Source organism: Alosa pseudoharengus, unplaced genomic scaffold (assembly GCF_046254945.1).
Source record: "Alosa pseudoharengus isolate Yale_2024_CS ecotype anadromous, Long Island Sound unplaced genomic scaffold, YU_APseudo_1.1 YU_APseudo_1.1_scf_8, whole genome shotgun sequence".
In the NCBI taxonomy this organism is placed as follows: Eukaryota; Metazoa; Chordata; class Actinopteri; order Clupeiformes; family Clupeidae; genus Alosa; species Alosa pseudoharengus.
The window spans coordinates 39,141,677-39,156,074 of NW_027468870.1; the positions used below are offsets into that span (position 1 = coordinate 39,141,677).

A 14,398-nucleotide genomic window follows, 5' to 3' on the forward strand; every position below is an offset into this window, starting at 1 on the left:
TTGTGTTTTTATGAAAATGTCATTACTCACCGGTAGTTACTCAATACACAAATACAAACAAAAAATGTATCATCTCAAACTCAGTCCAAATGTATGCTATCCAAAAATCAAATGTGTGTTTTAACCAATTCCATGAGGTGTGTTACAGGAGAAAAAAAAATATTCTGTATTACTGGTAAAACCAAGATCTTGACGTACTCTATTTTGATTGATGAATTGTAAAATTAGTTGGCTCTTAAGTGGATAAAAAACGAATACATGAAATTTGACAGATATGGAACTTGCAGCCGTAACTGTTTTATGTAGATGAAAGGCCTTGTAATGTTGGTCTTGCGGCTTCCATGACTGGTCCTGAAAAAGAAAATGTCCTTGCAATGAGTAATACGTCTTCAAGCTCATTGTTGTCGCACTCAACAAATCAACAAAATGGATTGTTATGCAAAATTAAGATTTTGATTATTTGGCATAAGTCTTATACTGCCCTACAAAGGCAAAAGGCAGTAACTGCATTTTTGGTCAAAAATGAGTTATTGTCATTTTTGGGATATTAAAGACTTCCTTTATCATGCGGATAAATATCTATACTCAATTTGACTGTTTTTTAGAAAAAATAGAGGGTTGTGTTCACAGTAACTCCCAAAACCATACTGCCGTACAAAGGCAAAAGGCAGTAACTGACCAGAGTGTCAAACTGAGAAAAATGACTTCAAAGTATTTTGTTTTGTCTACACAAATGTATTATAGGTAGAGCAATGAAAATCTGGTGACTTGTTGCCCTGATGAAGAAATGTGTGTATATCAAAAATCTTGTGCTCAAAGTTGACCTTTGACCCTTATTTGTCAGATACTGTACTCTGCCTTTGTATTATGTACTAAAAAATAAGGAGTCGTGCAAAGGCAAAAGGCAGTAACTGGGGCATTGAGGAGACAAAGAAAGAAGACTGTAAAAAAACTTTGTCCTCTTATGCCCCCCAATAGAAGGGCTTTCTGGCTCTCACTTCTTGTGGAGGAGTGACAGCATAATTCAAGTCAAGTTTATTGCATCCAAAACAATGGAAATTACATTGCTTATGTTATGCCCACCGTCATAAGAAACCTCAATTCACTTGTTTTTATCTCAATACATGAATTTTAATCCATCCATTAATTTGATATCTTTGCGTTCTCTTTCAAATAAATTATTGTTTTTAATTATCAGAGATAGTTGTTGTATCTATTCATACTGTACACTCTTGTGTCACCTATCTGCAGTCACCCTGTTGGTTTTGCTGCACACAAAATTGAAGTTATTTAGTCTACGCATTGTCTCCAACTGAATGCACTCCCAGCACTGGATAACAACAACTAAATGTAATGTGTGTCATCTAAAACAAATGCCATGATTTAGACTTTATTGAAGGTGATCTTCTATATGGTGGTAAAATATTGATTATATGTCAGTTACTGCCTTTTGCCTTTGCACGACTCCTTATTTTTAGCACATAATACAAAGGCAGAGTACAGTATCTGACAAATAAGGGTCAAAGGTCAACTTTGAGCACAAGATTTTTTTATATACACACATTTCTTCATCAGGGCAACAAGTCACCAGATTTCCACTGCTCTACCTATAATACATTTGTGTAGACAAAACAAAAACTTTAAAGTCATTTTTCTCAGTTTGACACTCTGGTCAGTTACTGCCTTTTGGCTTTGTAGGGCAGTATACTGGATGATTGTGCCACCTGGAATGTGTTCTCGGCTGATATCTTCTGCCCTCCCCGAGATCTCATCCTCAGGGAAGTTTATGTTCTCCCTAGACAAGCTGTTCCTACATATTGGGTAAAAACACAAATGAGGACCTTAACCTTGATTTTGATTCCAGAAGAGGTATTCTTTTCATAATATGCATGAACTGTAAGATACAAAAAACAACCTTTAACTTTTGTACTTACGTGCCGAACAGCAACTCATGCAGGCCTAGAGAATTTAGAAAGAGATGGGTTTGGTCAGAATGATCATAGTCAGCATTAATGTGTGTCTATCAGAAATGACAGTAAAACAGCTTTTTTCCCATTGTAAGGGGAATGCACACTCACGTGGGTTGTTGTTGCGATTCCTCATAATATATATGAAGAGCAGCACTATGACCACTACAGCTATGATCATGCCCCCGATGGCTGCACCAATCACAGCAGAGTATGCCGTGAAGGGTGGGTCAGCTGCAAACACATTCACATAATGACATTTTGCCAACAGTCTCTGTCTATGTACTTTAAAAAAGATTACATCAAAATATGACATGTTTTTTTGTTGGACATCTTTTTATTTATTTTTTTGTCGTACAACCTTAGGATGGCAACCTTAGTAGGCTACTAACCTGGGCTCTTTACATCTGATGGATGTCCTATAGTGCGATGATTGACCGCCATGAGTCGGACTGCATAGAGGCCAGTTGGGTCAAAACCACTCATCTTGTAAGTCTGAGTGCTGGGGTCCAGGTTCACTGCCACTTCTTGCCACTGAGGATCAGCGTCTCGTTTCCCTGCAGACTGTGGTAGCCGACGGCGCTCGATAATGAAACCAGTGATGTCTCCCTGAGTCTTTAGAAACCACTCCATGTCCACCTCTGTCCGCTGACGGCTACTGTAGACAAGCTTACTGATAGTCACGTTGGGTGGCATTGGATATCCTAAGTAAAACACAGGATAGATTATGCAACATATTTATAAGATTGAAAAAAAGACAAAAAGTGAAGAAAAACTAAAACAACCTCAATGGGACTCTCTTGGTAAAATAAAGAATAAATAATAAAAAAAAATCCTCCTCAATGTATCATCTACATTTTAGTAATGGACTAAGTGCAGGGAAATACAGGAAAGTCCACCTAATCCTTACTCTTGACCAGCAGGTGAATGGGAATCTCTGTCCCCCCCACTGCGTTGGTAGCTGAGCACCAGTACTGTCCACTGTCTCTCAGGCCGTCTGTCTCCCTCACCGTGAGGTTGGACCAGGCCGCTGCATGCTGCAGGACGTACTTGGAGGGGGTTTCTATGACGTGCTGCTTCAGGTTGTTGTACCAGGTGATCTCGGTGGCTGGATAGTTTGCCTTCAGTATGCAGGTGAGCTGCACGTCACTCCCCTCATACACAGAGACCATGCTGCGCTGGGTCACCAGCACTGGAGCCTCTGGAAGATATTCAAAAATATGTCTGCTATATATTCAAAAAATGTAAAAGCTAAATTGAAAAGGATTTTAAAGAATGGAATATTTAATTGAAATGAATGGATCATAATGTTGTAATTTACAAAGCCTATGTCATACATACAGTATATTGAGGAAATGCCATCTCAATATTGCAGCGTAGCAGTATTTCATATGGTTTATTGCTAAAGATATTTTTCTGCTGCAGGGCTTACCTAGCTTCAGGACACACTGCTTCCTCTCTGAGAACAGTGGATGCTGAGCGTGACACACAAAGGACTTGCCACTGTAGGTGGCACTGGAGTGCAGCACTAGAATATTGGAGTTCTCCTCAGATTTGCCCTGGGCTTCTCCCATGCTGGAGGCCCACCATAGCAACGCTCTGGGAAACCCCCCCTCCCAGGAGCATGAGAACATCAGGTACTCGTTGTTGCGGGTGGCGTAGGCGTAACACTGGGGTTCCCCTGGAGGATGCCCTTAGAACCACAGGAAATGTAGGATGTTACAGTCAATATATATATATATTTTTTAAAGAAACCTTCCATTCTTTGATTATTGTACTTTGATTATTGTATGTACATGTTAAATGTCATGCTATTACCATGATTATCAGTAGAGCTGCTAGTCCTATGAAAAGCAGCATATCACCCACAGCCTGTAACACGATCTATTCTCTAATCTCTAAAGTAAATGCATGTAAGTAAAACTCACGACTCACATGTCCTGGTGCTGCAGCTTGTTGATACATTCAGGGCAACATGTGACCCATGACACACAAACACAGAGTTGTTTGCAGTGGCCGGCCCTCTCTGGATGAAGCTGACATTGGCATAACCCTGTCTGGACATGCCTTGCAGGAATGGACTCCAGCGCAGCAAGGCGTGAGGGTACCCCCCTTCCCATGAACACCAGAGGGTCAGATCTGTGTAGTTGTTGGTTGGAAGGATGGTGCACAATGGAGTTCCATCTGGGGGATCTGTAAGATTAGCAAAAGTGTGTGTGTTACGTAAATGGGTGCTTGGTGTTTTTTTGTTGCTATTTTACAAGTTAGCTATTCCAACTTTGCTGCAAATAAAGGTGCTTCTTATTTCCCACTCGAGGGGTGACAATACCATCCTTCGACCCATAGATAAGAAATCTATTTTATGGCACTGTAGGTCATGGACATTTATAAGAATGTCATGGGGGCAGAGGGCACCATGTTGGAGCTTTCAAGACTCCTAAAAACAGGAGGTAGAGCTGCAAAAGGCACTGTTAACGGGAAGGGCAAAATGTTCTTTTTTTGTCAGCTGAACTGACATGAGACTCAGGTGGTTTCATGGGTTATGAAACAGCAGCCTGGGAGCTGAATTCCTCTGCAGGTATTAAACAAACTATAATTTCACAGCCCAGTTCCTGTTCTCATAATAGAACAAATTAGAACAAACCTACACACTGGCCCTATGGGACGTGAGGTCATGAAGGTGGGCATACCCTACCCTTTTTCGCTTAGGTCAGCCCTGGTTTTCTGAAGATAAAAATATAGTTTTAAATAGAAATACATCATTCTAAAGATGCATGTAACTACAGAACTCATCAACCATGTATTAACAATGTCTATCTGACATTTGAGAGTTTTTTTACACCAAATAATATGTTATACAGTATGTCTTGCAATCATGCTTTCCTCAAAAGAGACCTTGTTAATTATCAACTGCATAACCAAAGCCCATAGAGACTAGAGACTCACAGTAAACAGTGAGGGTGATGCTTTTCTTGGAGCGAGTGTTAAGGTTTGTGTTCTGAGCCAGGCAGGTGTAGTGGCCTGAGCTGGTCCTGGGGATGTTGCGGACGGTCAGCATTTGTCCCGCGTGAACCTGGGAGTTGTTGTAGAACCAGACATACTGACTAGGAGGGTTAGAGGACGCTTGACACACGAGGGAGACCGTTTCCTTCTCCAAGGCAGAGTAGCCCTGTTCTGTGACGGAGCGTGGGGTGACCTCGATGTGAGGCACATCTGGCCCAACTGTAGAATGAAAAACATTCAACTGTCTCTTCCTCTGATTTTCACACAGACAAAATAACACATGTATACAGCAGAGCCCATAGGGTGATGGTAGGGTTAGAATAGCACAATAGCACAAGGTCACTTGCAAAAGGTAAAGGAATGTTATAGTTGCTATGGTCACTTACAGACAACATTGAGTGATATGCGTTTACTTTGTTCTTGGCTGACCTCGTTTCCCACAATGCACCTGTGCCAACCCGCATGGTTACGTGTAACCATGGTAACATTGACCAGGTTGTTGTTGGTGCCCTGTGCCAGGATACTGGTTGTGCCCTCTTTACTTTCCTGCTCCCAGAGGTAGCTAATGGGTTCAGTGCCATTTTCTAGGTCGCAGCGTATCCATATGGATGAGCCCTCGGCTGGAGAGGAATGGCTCAGGACGATGGATGGTTTTGTCACAGGCACCGCTTCAGGCACTTTCTCCTCAGAGGGATTCCCCAGGGTGAGATGATTAACCGCTCTGATTCTGACGGCGTAGAGTCTGGTCGGGTCGAGGCCTCTCATCTTGTAGCTTCGAGTGCCAGGTGCCAGTTTGGATGCCACCTCTTGCCAGGGAGGCTCAGTTTTTGTTTTCCCGCTGGATAGAGGGAGCTGCCGGCGCTCAATGATGAACTCAGTAATTTCACCCTGAGCTGTTGTGTCCCAATTCAGATTGGCTTCTGTCCGCCCATGGCCACTGAAGATTATTTTGCTGATGGTCACATTGGGAGGCACTGGATGTCCTAAGATAAAATATAACAGGTGTTAGTTTTGGATACTGAATTCAATATAAGCTCATGCATTGGAATCCATGTTAGCATGAAACATCTTTCTATGAGTAGCCTGATTGATTGGCATGAGAGAAGTATTGTATTCATGACAGAGGCTAATCTACAATTTTAAGAGTGTAAAACCTGCAAATAACATTCAAAGCACACTTAAATACATCTTACTGTACGTATGGAGAAATGTAAAAAATTAAATATTAACATTCTTACTGTTCACCAGCAGGTGAATGGGAATCTCTGTTTCCCCCACTGCGTTGGTTGCTGAGCACCAGTACTTCCCGCTGTCGGTCTGGCTATCAGTCGCTTTCACGGTGAGATTGGTCCAGCCTCCTGCGTGCTTCAGAACATACTTGGAGGGTGACTCTATTACATGTTGTTTCAGGTGGTTGTACCAGGTGATGTTTGAGGGAAAATAGTTGTCCCTTGCTGTGCAGGTGATCTCAACATCGCCCCCCTCGTAGACAGAGACTGTGCTGCGCTGTGTCTCAAGGACTGGAGCCTCTAAGGGAAGAGGAGATTTTAACATTGGAACATATTGTCACCAGAGAAGTCATACAAACAATATGATGGACAGTGGTCTTTCAGATTCATTTCAATTTGTTTAATTACCCATTCATTATTTACTTTTTTATGCTTTTTCACAATTTCACCAGCTGAGATGAAATCATTTTAGACCCACAATTTAGTTTTTTCTTCATTCTTGTTGATTTATCTTACGGTGCGCACACACACACACACACACACACACACACACACACACACACACACACATGCACTAATCAAAGTTACTGTAACAGCCCCTGACTACAGCCATTCTTACCTAGTTTCAAAACACATGATTTCTGCTGGGCAAGTAATGGGTGTTTAGCATGACACACAAAGGACTGGCCACTGTGGGCAGCACTGGGGGGCAGCACTAGAGTATTGCTGCTCTCCTCGGATTTCCCTAGAGTGTCTCCACTACTGGACAGCCACCAGAGCAATGCTCTGGGCAAACCTCCCTCCCAGGAACAGGTTAATACCAGCTTCTCATTGTTTTGCGTAGCCATGGCAGAACATTGAGCTTCACCAGGTGGATACCCTAAAAGTTTAAAGTATAATATGACGGTCAAATATTCTTTCAGTGGGTTAACTGAATACATCTAATATGTGTGATATTTTAAGGTCAACATCTCATTTTCAGTGACATCACTTAATATTTCGGAGTAATTTAAGAATATTGTCTAAAGAGTAAACTGATCCCTCACATGTGCTGATTCTGCAGCTCCTGGATGTCTTCAGGGCAACATGGGAGCCATGACACTCAAACACAGAGTTGTTTGCAGTGCCCGGCCCTCTATGGGTGAGAGTGGCATTAGCGTAGCCCTGCCCATTTGCCCCTGGCAGGAACGGGCTCCAGTGTAGAGAGGCGTGAGGGTATCCCCCTTCCCATGAACACCAGAGGGTCAGATCTGTGTAGTTGTTGGTAGGACGAACTGTACAGGATGGAGATCCATCAGGGGGATCTGTAGGAACAATAACCCTACGTTATATTGTCTGTCAATTTTCTTTACACTCTAAAGAGAAATTAGCATAAGCCTTTTAGACTAACTATAAAATACATCCTCATCTGTGAGGGGGACATGGTATGATAACACTGACATATTGATAAATTGATGTTTGATACAATTTTTGGCATTTTCTATAGAACATTAACAAAACATGATGTTGGTAAATATGAGAAATGAAGTCAGTGTAACTCACAATAGACCAAGAGAGAGACGGTTTTCTCAGAGCTGGTGTTGATGTACTTGTTCTTAGAGAGGCAAGTGTAGAGACCTGTCTGCCCACGCGAGATGCTGGGGAGACTGAGCATTGGTCCACTGTCCACCTGGGAGCTGTTGTATAACCAGACATACTGGCTTAGAGGATGAGAGGATGCTTGACATGTGAGGGACACTGTTTCCCTCTCCAAGACAGAGTAACCTTTTTCCGTGACAGAGTAAGGGCGTATGTCAATTCGAGGCAAATCTGGTCCAACTGTAGAGGAAAAACATATTTTATGAATCTGCCCCTCACCTTCTCAATTTATGTCTTTTTCTCCACATATGCAAACACACATATATACTGAAACCGACAAAAATACATAACAACCTTCATAAAGCTTTAAAATGACAAAAACTCGAAACAATGAATGACAAAATAATGAGTTGACACCTACAGAAGACATCCAGCCAGAAACGCTCACTAAGCACTTGGTTCACTTCATTACGTGCCAAGCACCTGTACCACCCAGTGTGGTTGCGGGTGACGTAAGCAAGGTCAAGCACGCTGTTGTTGCTCTGTGCCAAGACACTGATGGCGCCCTCCTTATTTTCGTGCTGCCAGATGTAGTCAATGGGTTCAGTGCCATTTTCAAGACCACAGCGCATCCGTGTGGATGAACCCTCTGCTGGAGAGGAATCGCTAGGGACGACGGACGGCCTCGTTACTGGCACTGCAGGGTACAGAGCAAGTTCAGGGCTAACATAGGACAACACACAATAGTGTATACAAGATACATAGAGCTCTGAAGTTCACCTGCAAAAAAGACCCAAAGCTGCCATCTTTGCCTGTATAAGGAGATCCGGGTAGCCTACCAGAGTTTCAGCTAGAAAAAAATGGTGCCGGTCAATGTGACCGGCAGAGGTTTCGTTTTCCGGACATGATGATATGCCGGTCAAATATCCTATTATCCCTTCTTAATTAGTTAAATTGAGGAAAACTGGAGACAGGCTATGTAGCTTAAAGAATTACATAATCAGGCTGTATAGAATGCAACATGTTCATTAGCCTAACTTAAACATGCCTAACAAGATCTAGCCAGTAGCTATCTTTTCATGGACAGCAAGAGTCCGCTTCGTTCGTTGTTTTAAAAAGGCTACGTTGTTTGTTGCTGCTACCGCCGTTATCTCCAGTGGTGACTGTTTAACTTACACAGATGCGCACACACAAGAATGAGCGCTCACACCACTAGGCCTACCCCCTAATGCTATGCCTCTTTATTTGATAACAATAAATTAAGAAATGTTTCCTATTCTGGGAAATGTTTAGTTTCTTTTTCTTTCGGCCGCGGTTCAATGATACGTTTAATTGTGCCAGAAATTATCCGCGGACCAGTAATCGCCTCGTCGAGGAGGCCCTAACCCTGCAGATCATACAGAGAACGCATAGGCCTACTGTATGCTTTGGGTAAAGAACACTTTGCATGTCCAGTGTACACGGAGAATGACAGTGTCTTGGAGCGGCCGCACCCCCCGCAACTCCACTGCAATGTCACTGATTCCGACAGATACGCCCGGCACTTCTGCTTTTTATCTGGTGGTGGTGGAGTTGACCGGACATCTGAGGCTTCAGACGTTACCAATTTATCATCATCCATCGCGTCTGGCCTCTAAAAAAACTTTTAAGGCTAGTCTGCCTGGCCTGGGCCTGGCCATGTTTGAACCGCCTCACTAATTTTTCGTTGTTTAACATGGACGTTTTAAGCGTGCGCTTCCTATTTGAAATGCAGCATATGCGTGTTGTTTAGGCCTACTTTTCAAACGGTAGAGCCTGTTCATTCAAAAACATAGCCAGAGGACGTATAATATAGGTTTAGGCCTACATATTAAGGCTTATTCTCAAATTCAGATTGCGTTAGGGGACGGGATTATTAGCCAATTTCAATCGGACAATTTGACCGGAGAGATTTAATTTTGTCGGACATTTCATTTTTTTTCCGGCCAATGTCCGGTAATTACCGGACAACGGAAACCCTGCCGGGTACCATCTTTGCCCATATAAGGATATCCGGATCATCTTTTCCCTTACATGGGAAGCTTTGGGTCCAGAGGAGACACACTCTCTAGCACTAACCTAATACACGTAGATATATGTAGTAATAGTAAAGTCTGGCTCCTTGGGCAGTGTCATAAAGTGCCTGGCATGTGTAGAGTCCCTGTGCAGCCAGGGGCAGCTTGGCAATGGAGATGGAGGCACTGCTGTCGTTGACACTCAGCTCTCCCAGTGATCTGGTCAGCCGCTGTATCTTAGGGCCTCTGCCAAAGTTGTAGACCACTGCTCGGAGGGTCTCCGTGCCTGGCTTGGTGAAACCCCAGATGTAGACATCTGGAAGGGAGGGACCACACTCGAGGATCACTTCCTTTTCCACAACACCGCTTTTCTTGACCTCTGTGTACACCACTTCCCAAGGGTCGTGGACCTCCAACCCTAAAGGCAAAGAGTTGAGATTTTGACCATTAGTCTGGCTGGCAAACACAATTGTTAAACCTCAGAGAGTTTATTGTCATGGTTACCATAATTCTTTGCTTCTCTGTACACAGGTTCTTCATCACTGTGTGTGCCATTCAACCCTGAACACAGAGAACAGGTCAAATTTTTCATTAAGTGCCGAGGAAAATACAATCATTTATTATTCATTTTTTCATTATTAGAGGGGATGCATCCCCTCTATTGAAATCCGAAAACTTCTTCTTATTATTATTTTTCTTTTTACCTTTTTGTGCGCGCTATTCAGCCCAAACCGCTTAACGTACAAATTTGGTTCAAACACCGTTCCGTAGATCTTCCAAGGCTTTACCGTCCAATCCATTTCTCATTTTTGAGAAGTTTATACTTTTTGAGATATTTGTAATTAAAAGTGTATTTTTCCCCCATAGACTTGAATGGGGGCTGTGATGTCATAATAGAGCCAGCTGTGCTCGTTAAGTAGTTCTCAGAGCAGTTCCCAGGCTAATCAGAACACTGGCACAGGTGTCACCTGTGAGGAATTCAACTGTCTCAGCCTCTAAGCATACAATCTAGCTATACCTGAACTACACATCCTGTTAAAGTGTTTCCTGTGTGTCAAAATAAAAGTCCCAGCCATATCTCATGCATTCAGCATTATATCTCCAGAACGGCTTGACGTACATGCTTCAAATTTGGTACGAGTGTTTTTATGGACTCAAAGGTGAAGTGAGTTGATGTTGGAGGTTGAAGGTCAAATGTCAAGGTCAAAAACACCTTGAGTGTGATATCTCAAGAATGCCATGTCACACAAGATTCAAATTTAGTTACTCCAAAAGCACCTTTGCAGGTATCACAATTACCCTACCAACCAGCTAGCAGCAAGCTCAACAGCCCCACCAACACCCTAACCAGCAGATTGCATCCCCTCGTGTAATTCCTCGGAATTGCATTTCTAGTTAATCTCTGTATTTGTGCTATGAAAAACAGTACAAATAAATCCATGATGAATAGCAATCATGATTAAAAATTAAGTGGAAATTGATTGCACGTTGTACATTTTTAAAAATACAGAATTGCTACGAAAGTATGTATGTTAATTGTCTTTAGTAATAGCTACAGAATGTTTGAACAGAGGTGTGATGGTATGATAGTATCGTCCAAATATCTCACACATGCAAAGACCACAAGGAACTACTGTAGGGAGTGCTCCAATAGGCCAAATCACTTGTGGCAGGAGTCAACAAGTCAACAAGTAGTGCTAATGTTGCTTATTATACCTTTATGATGTACAACATAGTTGTATTAGACATACATTCAAAAACATTATGTATCAGCAACTTGCTACAATGACACTATAGGTATTTATGGCGTTTGTAACAAACGGAAGTTCGGGAGGAGCATGACGGAATTTGCCACGCCTTCTTCAATCAGACAGGTTATTTATTCGCAGTCTGCCTCTATCTGCCGAAGTTGCAGCATCGCCGTCACTCCGCTTGCAAGGAGAGCTACTCCGCGGACCATATCTTTAATTAGAGCAGAGTTGGATGTAGGATCGATTGCCCTCGTTTCGCAAGGAAAGCAGACCTACGTCGCCTTCTCCAACAATCAGTTTATCTTTCCTCTCCTACTATAGCCGATCAACCGAGCACCAGCGCCGCATCGCGGAGCTCCGTTTCTCCGGCGTCTCCCCCTCTGTTCATGCAACACGCTTTTCAACTCCGCAAGATATGGCAGCCCGCGTGCAGCCCTGCCCACGTGCACTACCTTGTCTTCCGCTACTGCGGCCTCTTTCTCTATTCCTAAACAGCTTTCCCCCTGCTCACTCAACACAGCAAGTTATGGCAGCCCGCGTGCAGCCCTCTACCTTGCCTTCCGCTACTACGGCCTCTTTCTCTTTCCAGCTAATCAACCCTCCCCACTTTTCTCTTTGCCTACCTAGGGTGCTGCGCAACCTCCTCCCCCTTCCCCCGTAGCGACCGCGTCGCTACTTTTTCCCCTTTCCCCATCATCTCCCGCCGGCGCGAACCGCGTTCGAGCCCGCGTTTTTCCCCAGCCAGGGACCGCGTCCCTGGTTCTCCCTAATCTATGTGGTGATCACAAAATGTATTTAAGGGAGCATCGCTTTAACTCAATGCCGGCGTTGGCCGTAAGACAGCTGATACACAGGAGCTGTTGCTCTGTCGCTTATTGCCAAGAGGGCAAGGAAGGAATTTTTCTCCTTTAAATGTCGGAGTTTTTTCGCCTTCCTCTGTGTTCATTGAGTGTCAGCATATTAAAGCCCTTCCCTATCTGACCAAGGGAGCACCTGCACCTGCGTGTAGCTCTGCCCTGTTCCTCGGAATCCTCTCTAATAATGTGTTGCTGCTCATCACTTCTCTTGCCGTTATAGCTACCGCAGTTAGCTACAGCAGCCTATTTTAATTGCTTAGGCCTTACTAGCCTACTAAACATTGGGGTGCATTAGATGTTGAACTTCACACCGCGCGTGTTTGGGCTGTCATTTTCAACATCTACTCTCTCCTGCAGCCCTATACAATTTGGCTAATTAGTTTTTCCATCGCATGATAAGATCCCCCTCCAGACTACGGACGCTCCGTTACTCGCTTTCAAACGCAGCTCAACGCTGTTCTAACGCAAATCGGAATCCCAGCAGGCAGTTACATATTTTATGGTGCAGCCACCAACGCGGCAAATAACGGCCTGTCCGATCAAGCGCTCAAAACTCTCGCCCGTGGTCCTCCGACGCCTATCACTCTTATATCAGATCAAGTCTCTCTGATCTGAGGGAATTAGCGCACCTCGCGCTCTTGCGTCGAATTTGTTCGCGTGGTCCTGGCTATAGGGTCCTTCATTTTTAACGCATTTTTTGGGGTGTATTGCGGAATCCTGCACGACTCCTGCCTGCGCAGTTGACTCCTGCACGATCCCGCAAATCACTTCAGGACCCTGGCCAGAGACTTCGCCAAACATGCTTTTCTATTATGCTATTATATCTGTTTGCAAATTACGGATGTGAACTAGTGAAATGGCGTTTGTAACAAACGGAAGTTCGGGAGGAGCATGACGGAATTTGCCACGCCTCCTTCAATCAGACAGGTTATTTATTCGCAGTCTGCCTCTATCTGCCGAAGTTGCAGCATCGGCGTCACTCCGCTTGCAACCCACCACCCCCCCCTTACGCCTCCCGTCTTCCATAGTTCAAGAATAAGGGGGTGTATTGCGGAATCCTGCACGACTCCTGCCTGCGCAGTTGACTTCTGCACGATCCCGCAGATCACTTCAGGACCCTGGCCAGAGACTTCGCCAAACATGCTTTTCTATGCTATTATATCTGTTTGCAAATTACGGATGTGAACTAGTGAAATGTGGATTGGATATTTTGCAGATTATTTTGTGGTTTTGTTGGATCTATAAATGCATTATAGAATTTCATTAAAACACACACATACAATAATAACAATAATACAAAAAACGTAACAAATACATTGATAGCTTTGATGTTTGAACCCCTTAATTACATAAACATGATGAAACTGAAGGATTTTGGTACATTTCCTGTCCCACCACTTAAATGTCAAATGTACATATCCAAAATATCTAAATGACTATTTTTTGTGAATAATGTACTTGTTATAAGACAAACTGTAAAATTTGGTGGAAAAATAAGCTCCTTAGATATTATTAAAAAGACCGAATACCTTTGGACCACCTCAAAAAATGGCCATTTTCTCTTGTCCCACACATTGGGTGACTAACTCCTTTGCCAAATTTAACAATTAAAATAAGCTCTAAATAAATTACTTCCTCTTGTATATTGTTGATATTCATCTACTTTACTTATGAAAACAATTGCTTTGATCTACATTGTATTGCATGTTACAGTTTTTATGCTATTAAGTTGTGCCCCACAACATGCGCGCAACCCTGTTACCATAAGGAATTTTACCTGGCAGAGAAAGAGTTAAAAATATTTGTCTACTGGCACAAAGGAAGTTACAACACAAGGACGTTTTCTGCCCACATGGCAAGACCAAAGGGAAGTGCTCTAACAATTTTCAGGTTTTTTTTCCAAATATGTTTGTCCAAGTTGCGTGTGTCACTCAGTGAACGCAACTCTGTTACTCATATTGTACGACTAATATTGAGTAG

The 14,398-nt window shown here is 43.2% G+C and overlaps 1 protein-coding gene across 1 annotated transcript; it reads right to left on the bottom strand.

Annotated features, from left to right (window-relative positions):
* Nucleotides 1-1,603: 1,603 nt before the first annotated feature.
* On the bottom strand, nucleotides 1,604-10,617 carry LOC143112737 (hemicentin-1-like). The gene is made up of 18 exons (XM_076275003.1): nucleotides 10,599-10,617; nucleotides 10,315-10,371; nucleotides 9,875-10,228; nucleotides 8,199-8,474; nucleotides 7,742-8,017; nucleotides 7,246-7,503; nucleotides 6,819-7,079; nucleotides 6,209-6,499; nucleotides 5,357-5,953; nucleotides 4,914-5,189; nucleotides 3,903-4,160; nucleotides 3,400-3,660; nucleotides 2,878-3,168; nucleotides 2,360-2,671; nucleotides 2,079-2,201; nucleotides 1,935-1,959; nucleotides 1,709-1,810; nucleotides 1,604-1,607 (listed from the first exon to the last, which is right to left on the bottom strand). Exons 1-18 carry the CDS (start codon nucleotides 10,615-10,617, stop codon nucleotides 1,604-1,606), a joined length of 4,041 nt encoding a protein of 1,346 aa, XP_076131118.1.
* Nucleotides 10,618-14,398: the final 3,781 nt, after the last annotated feature.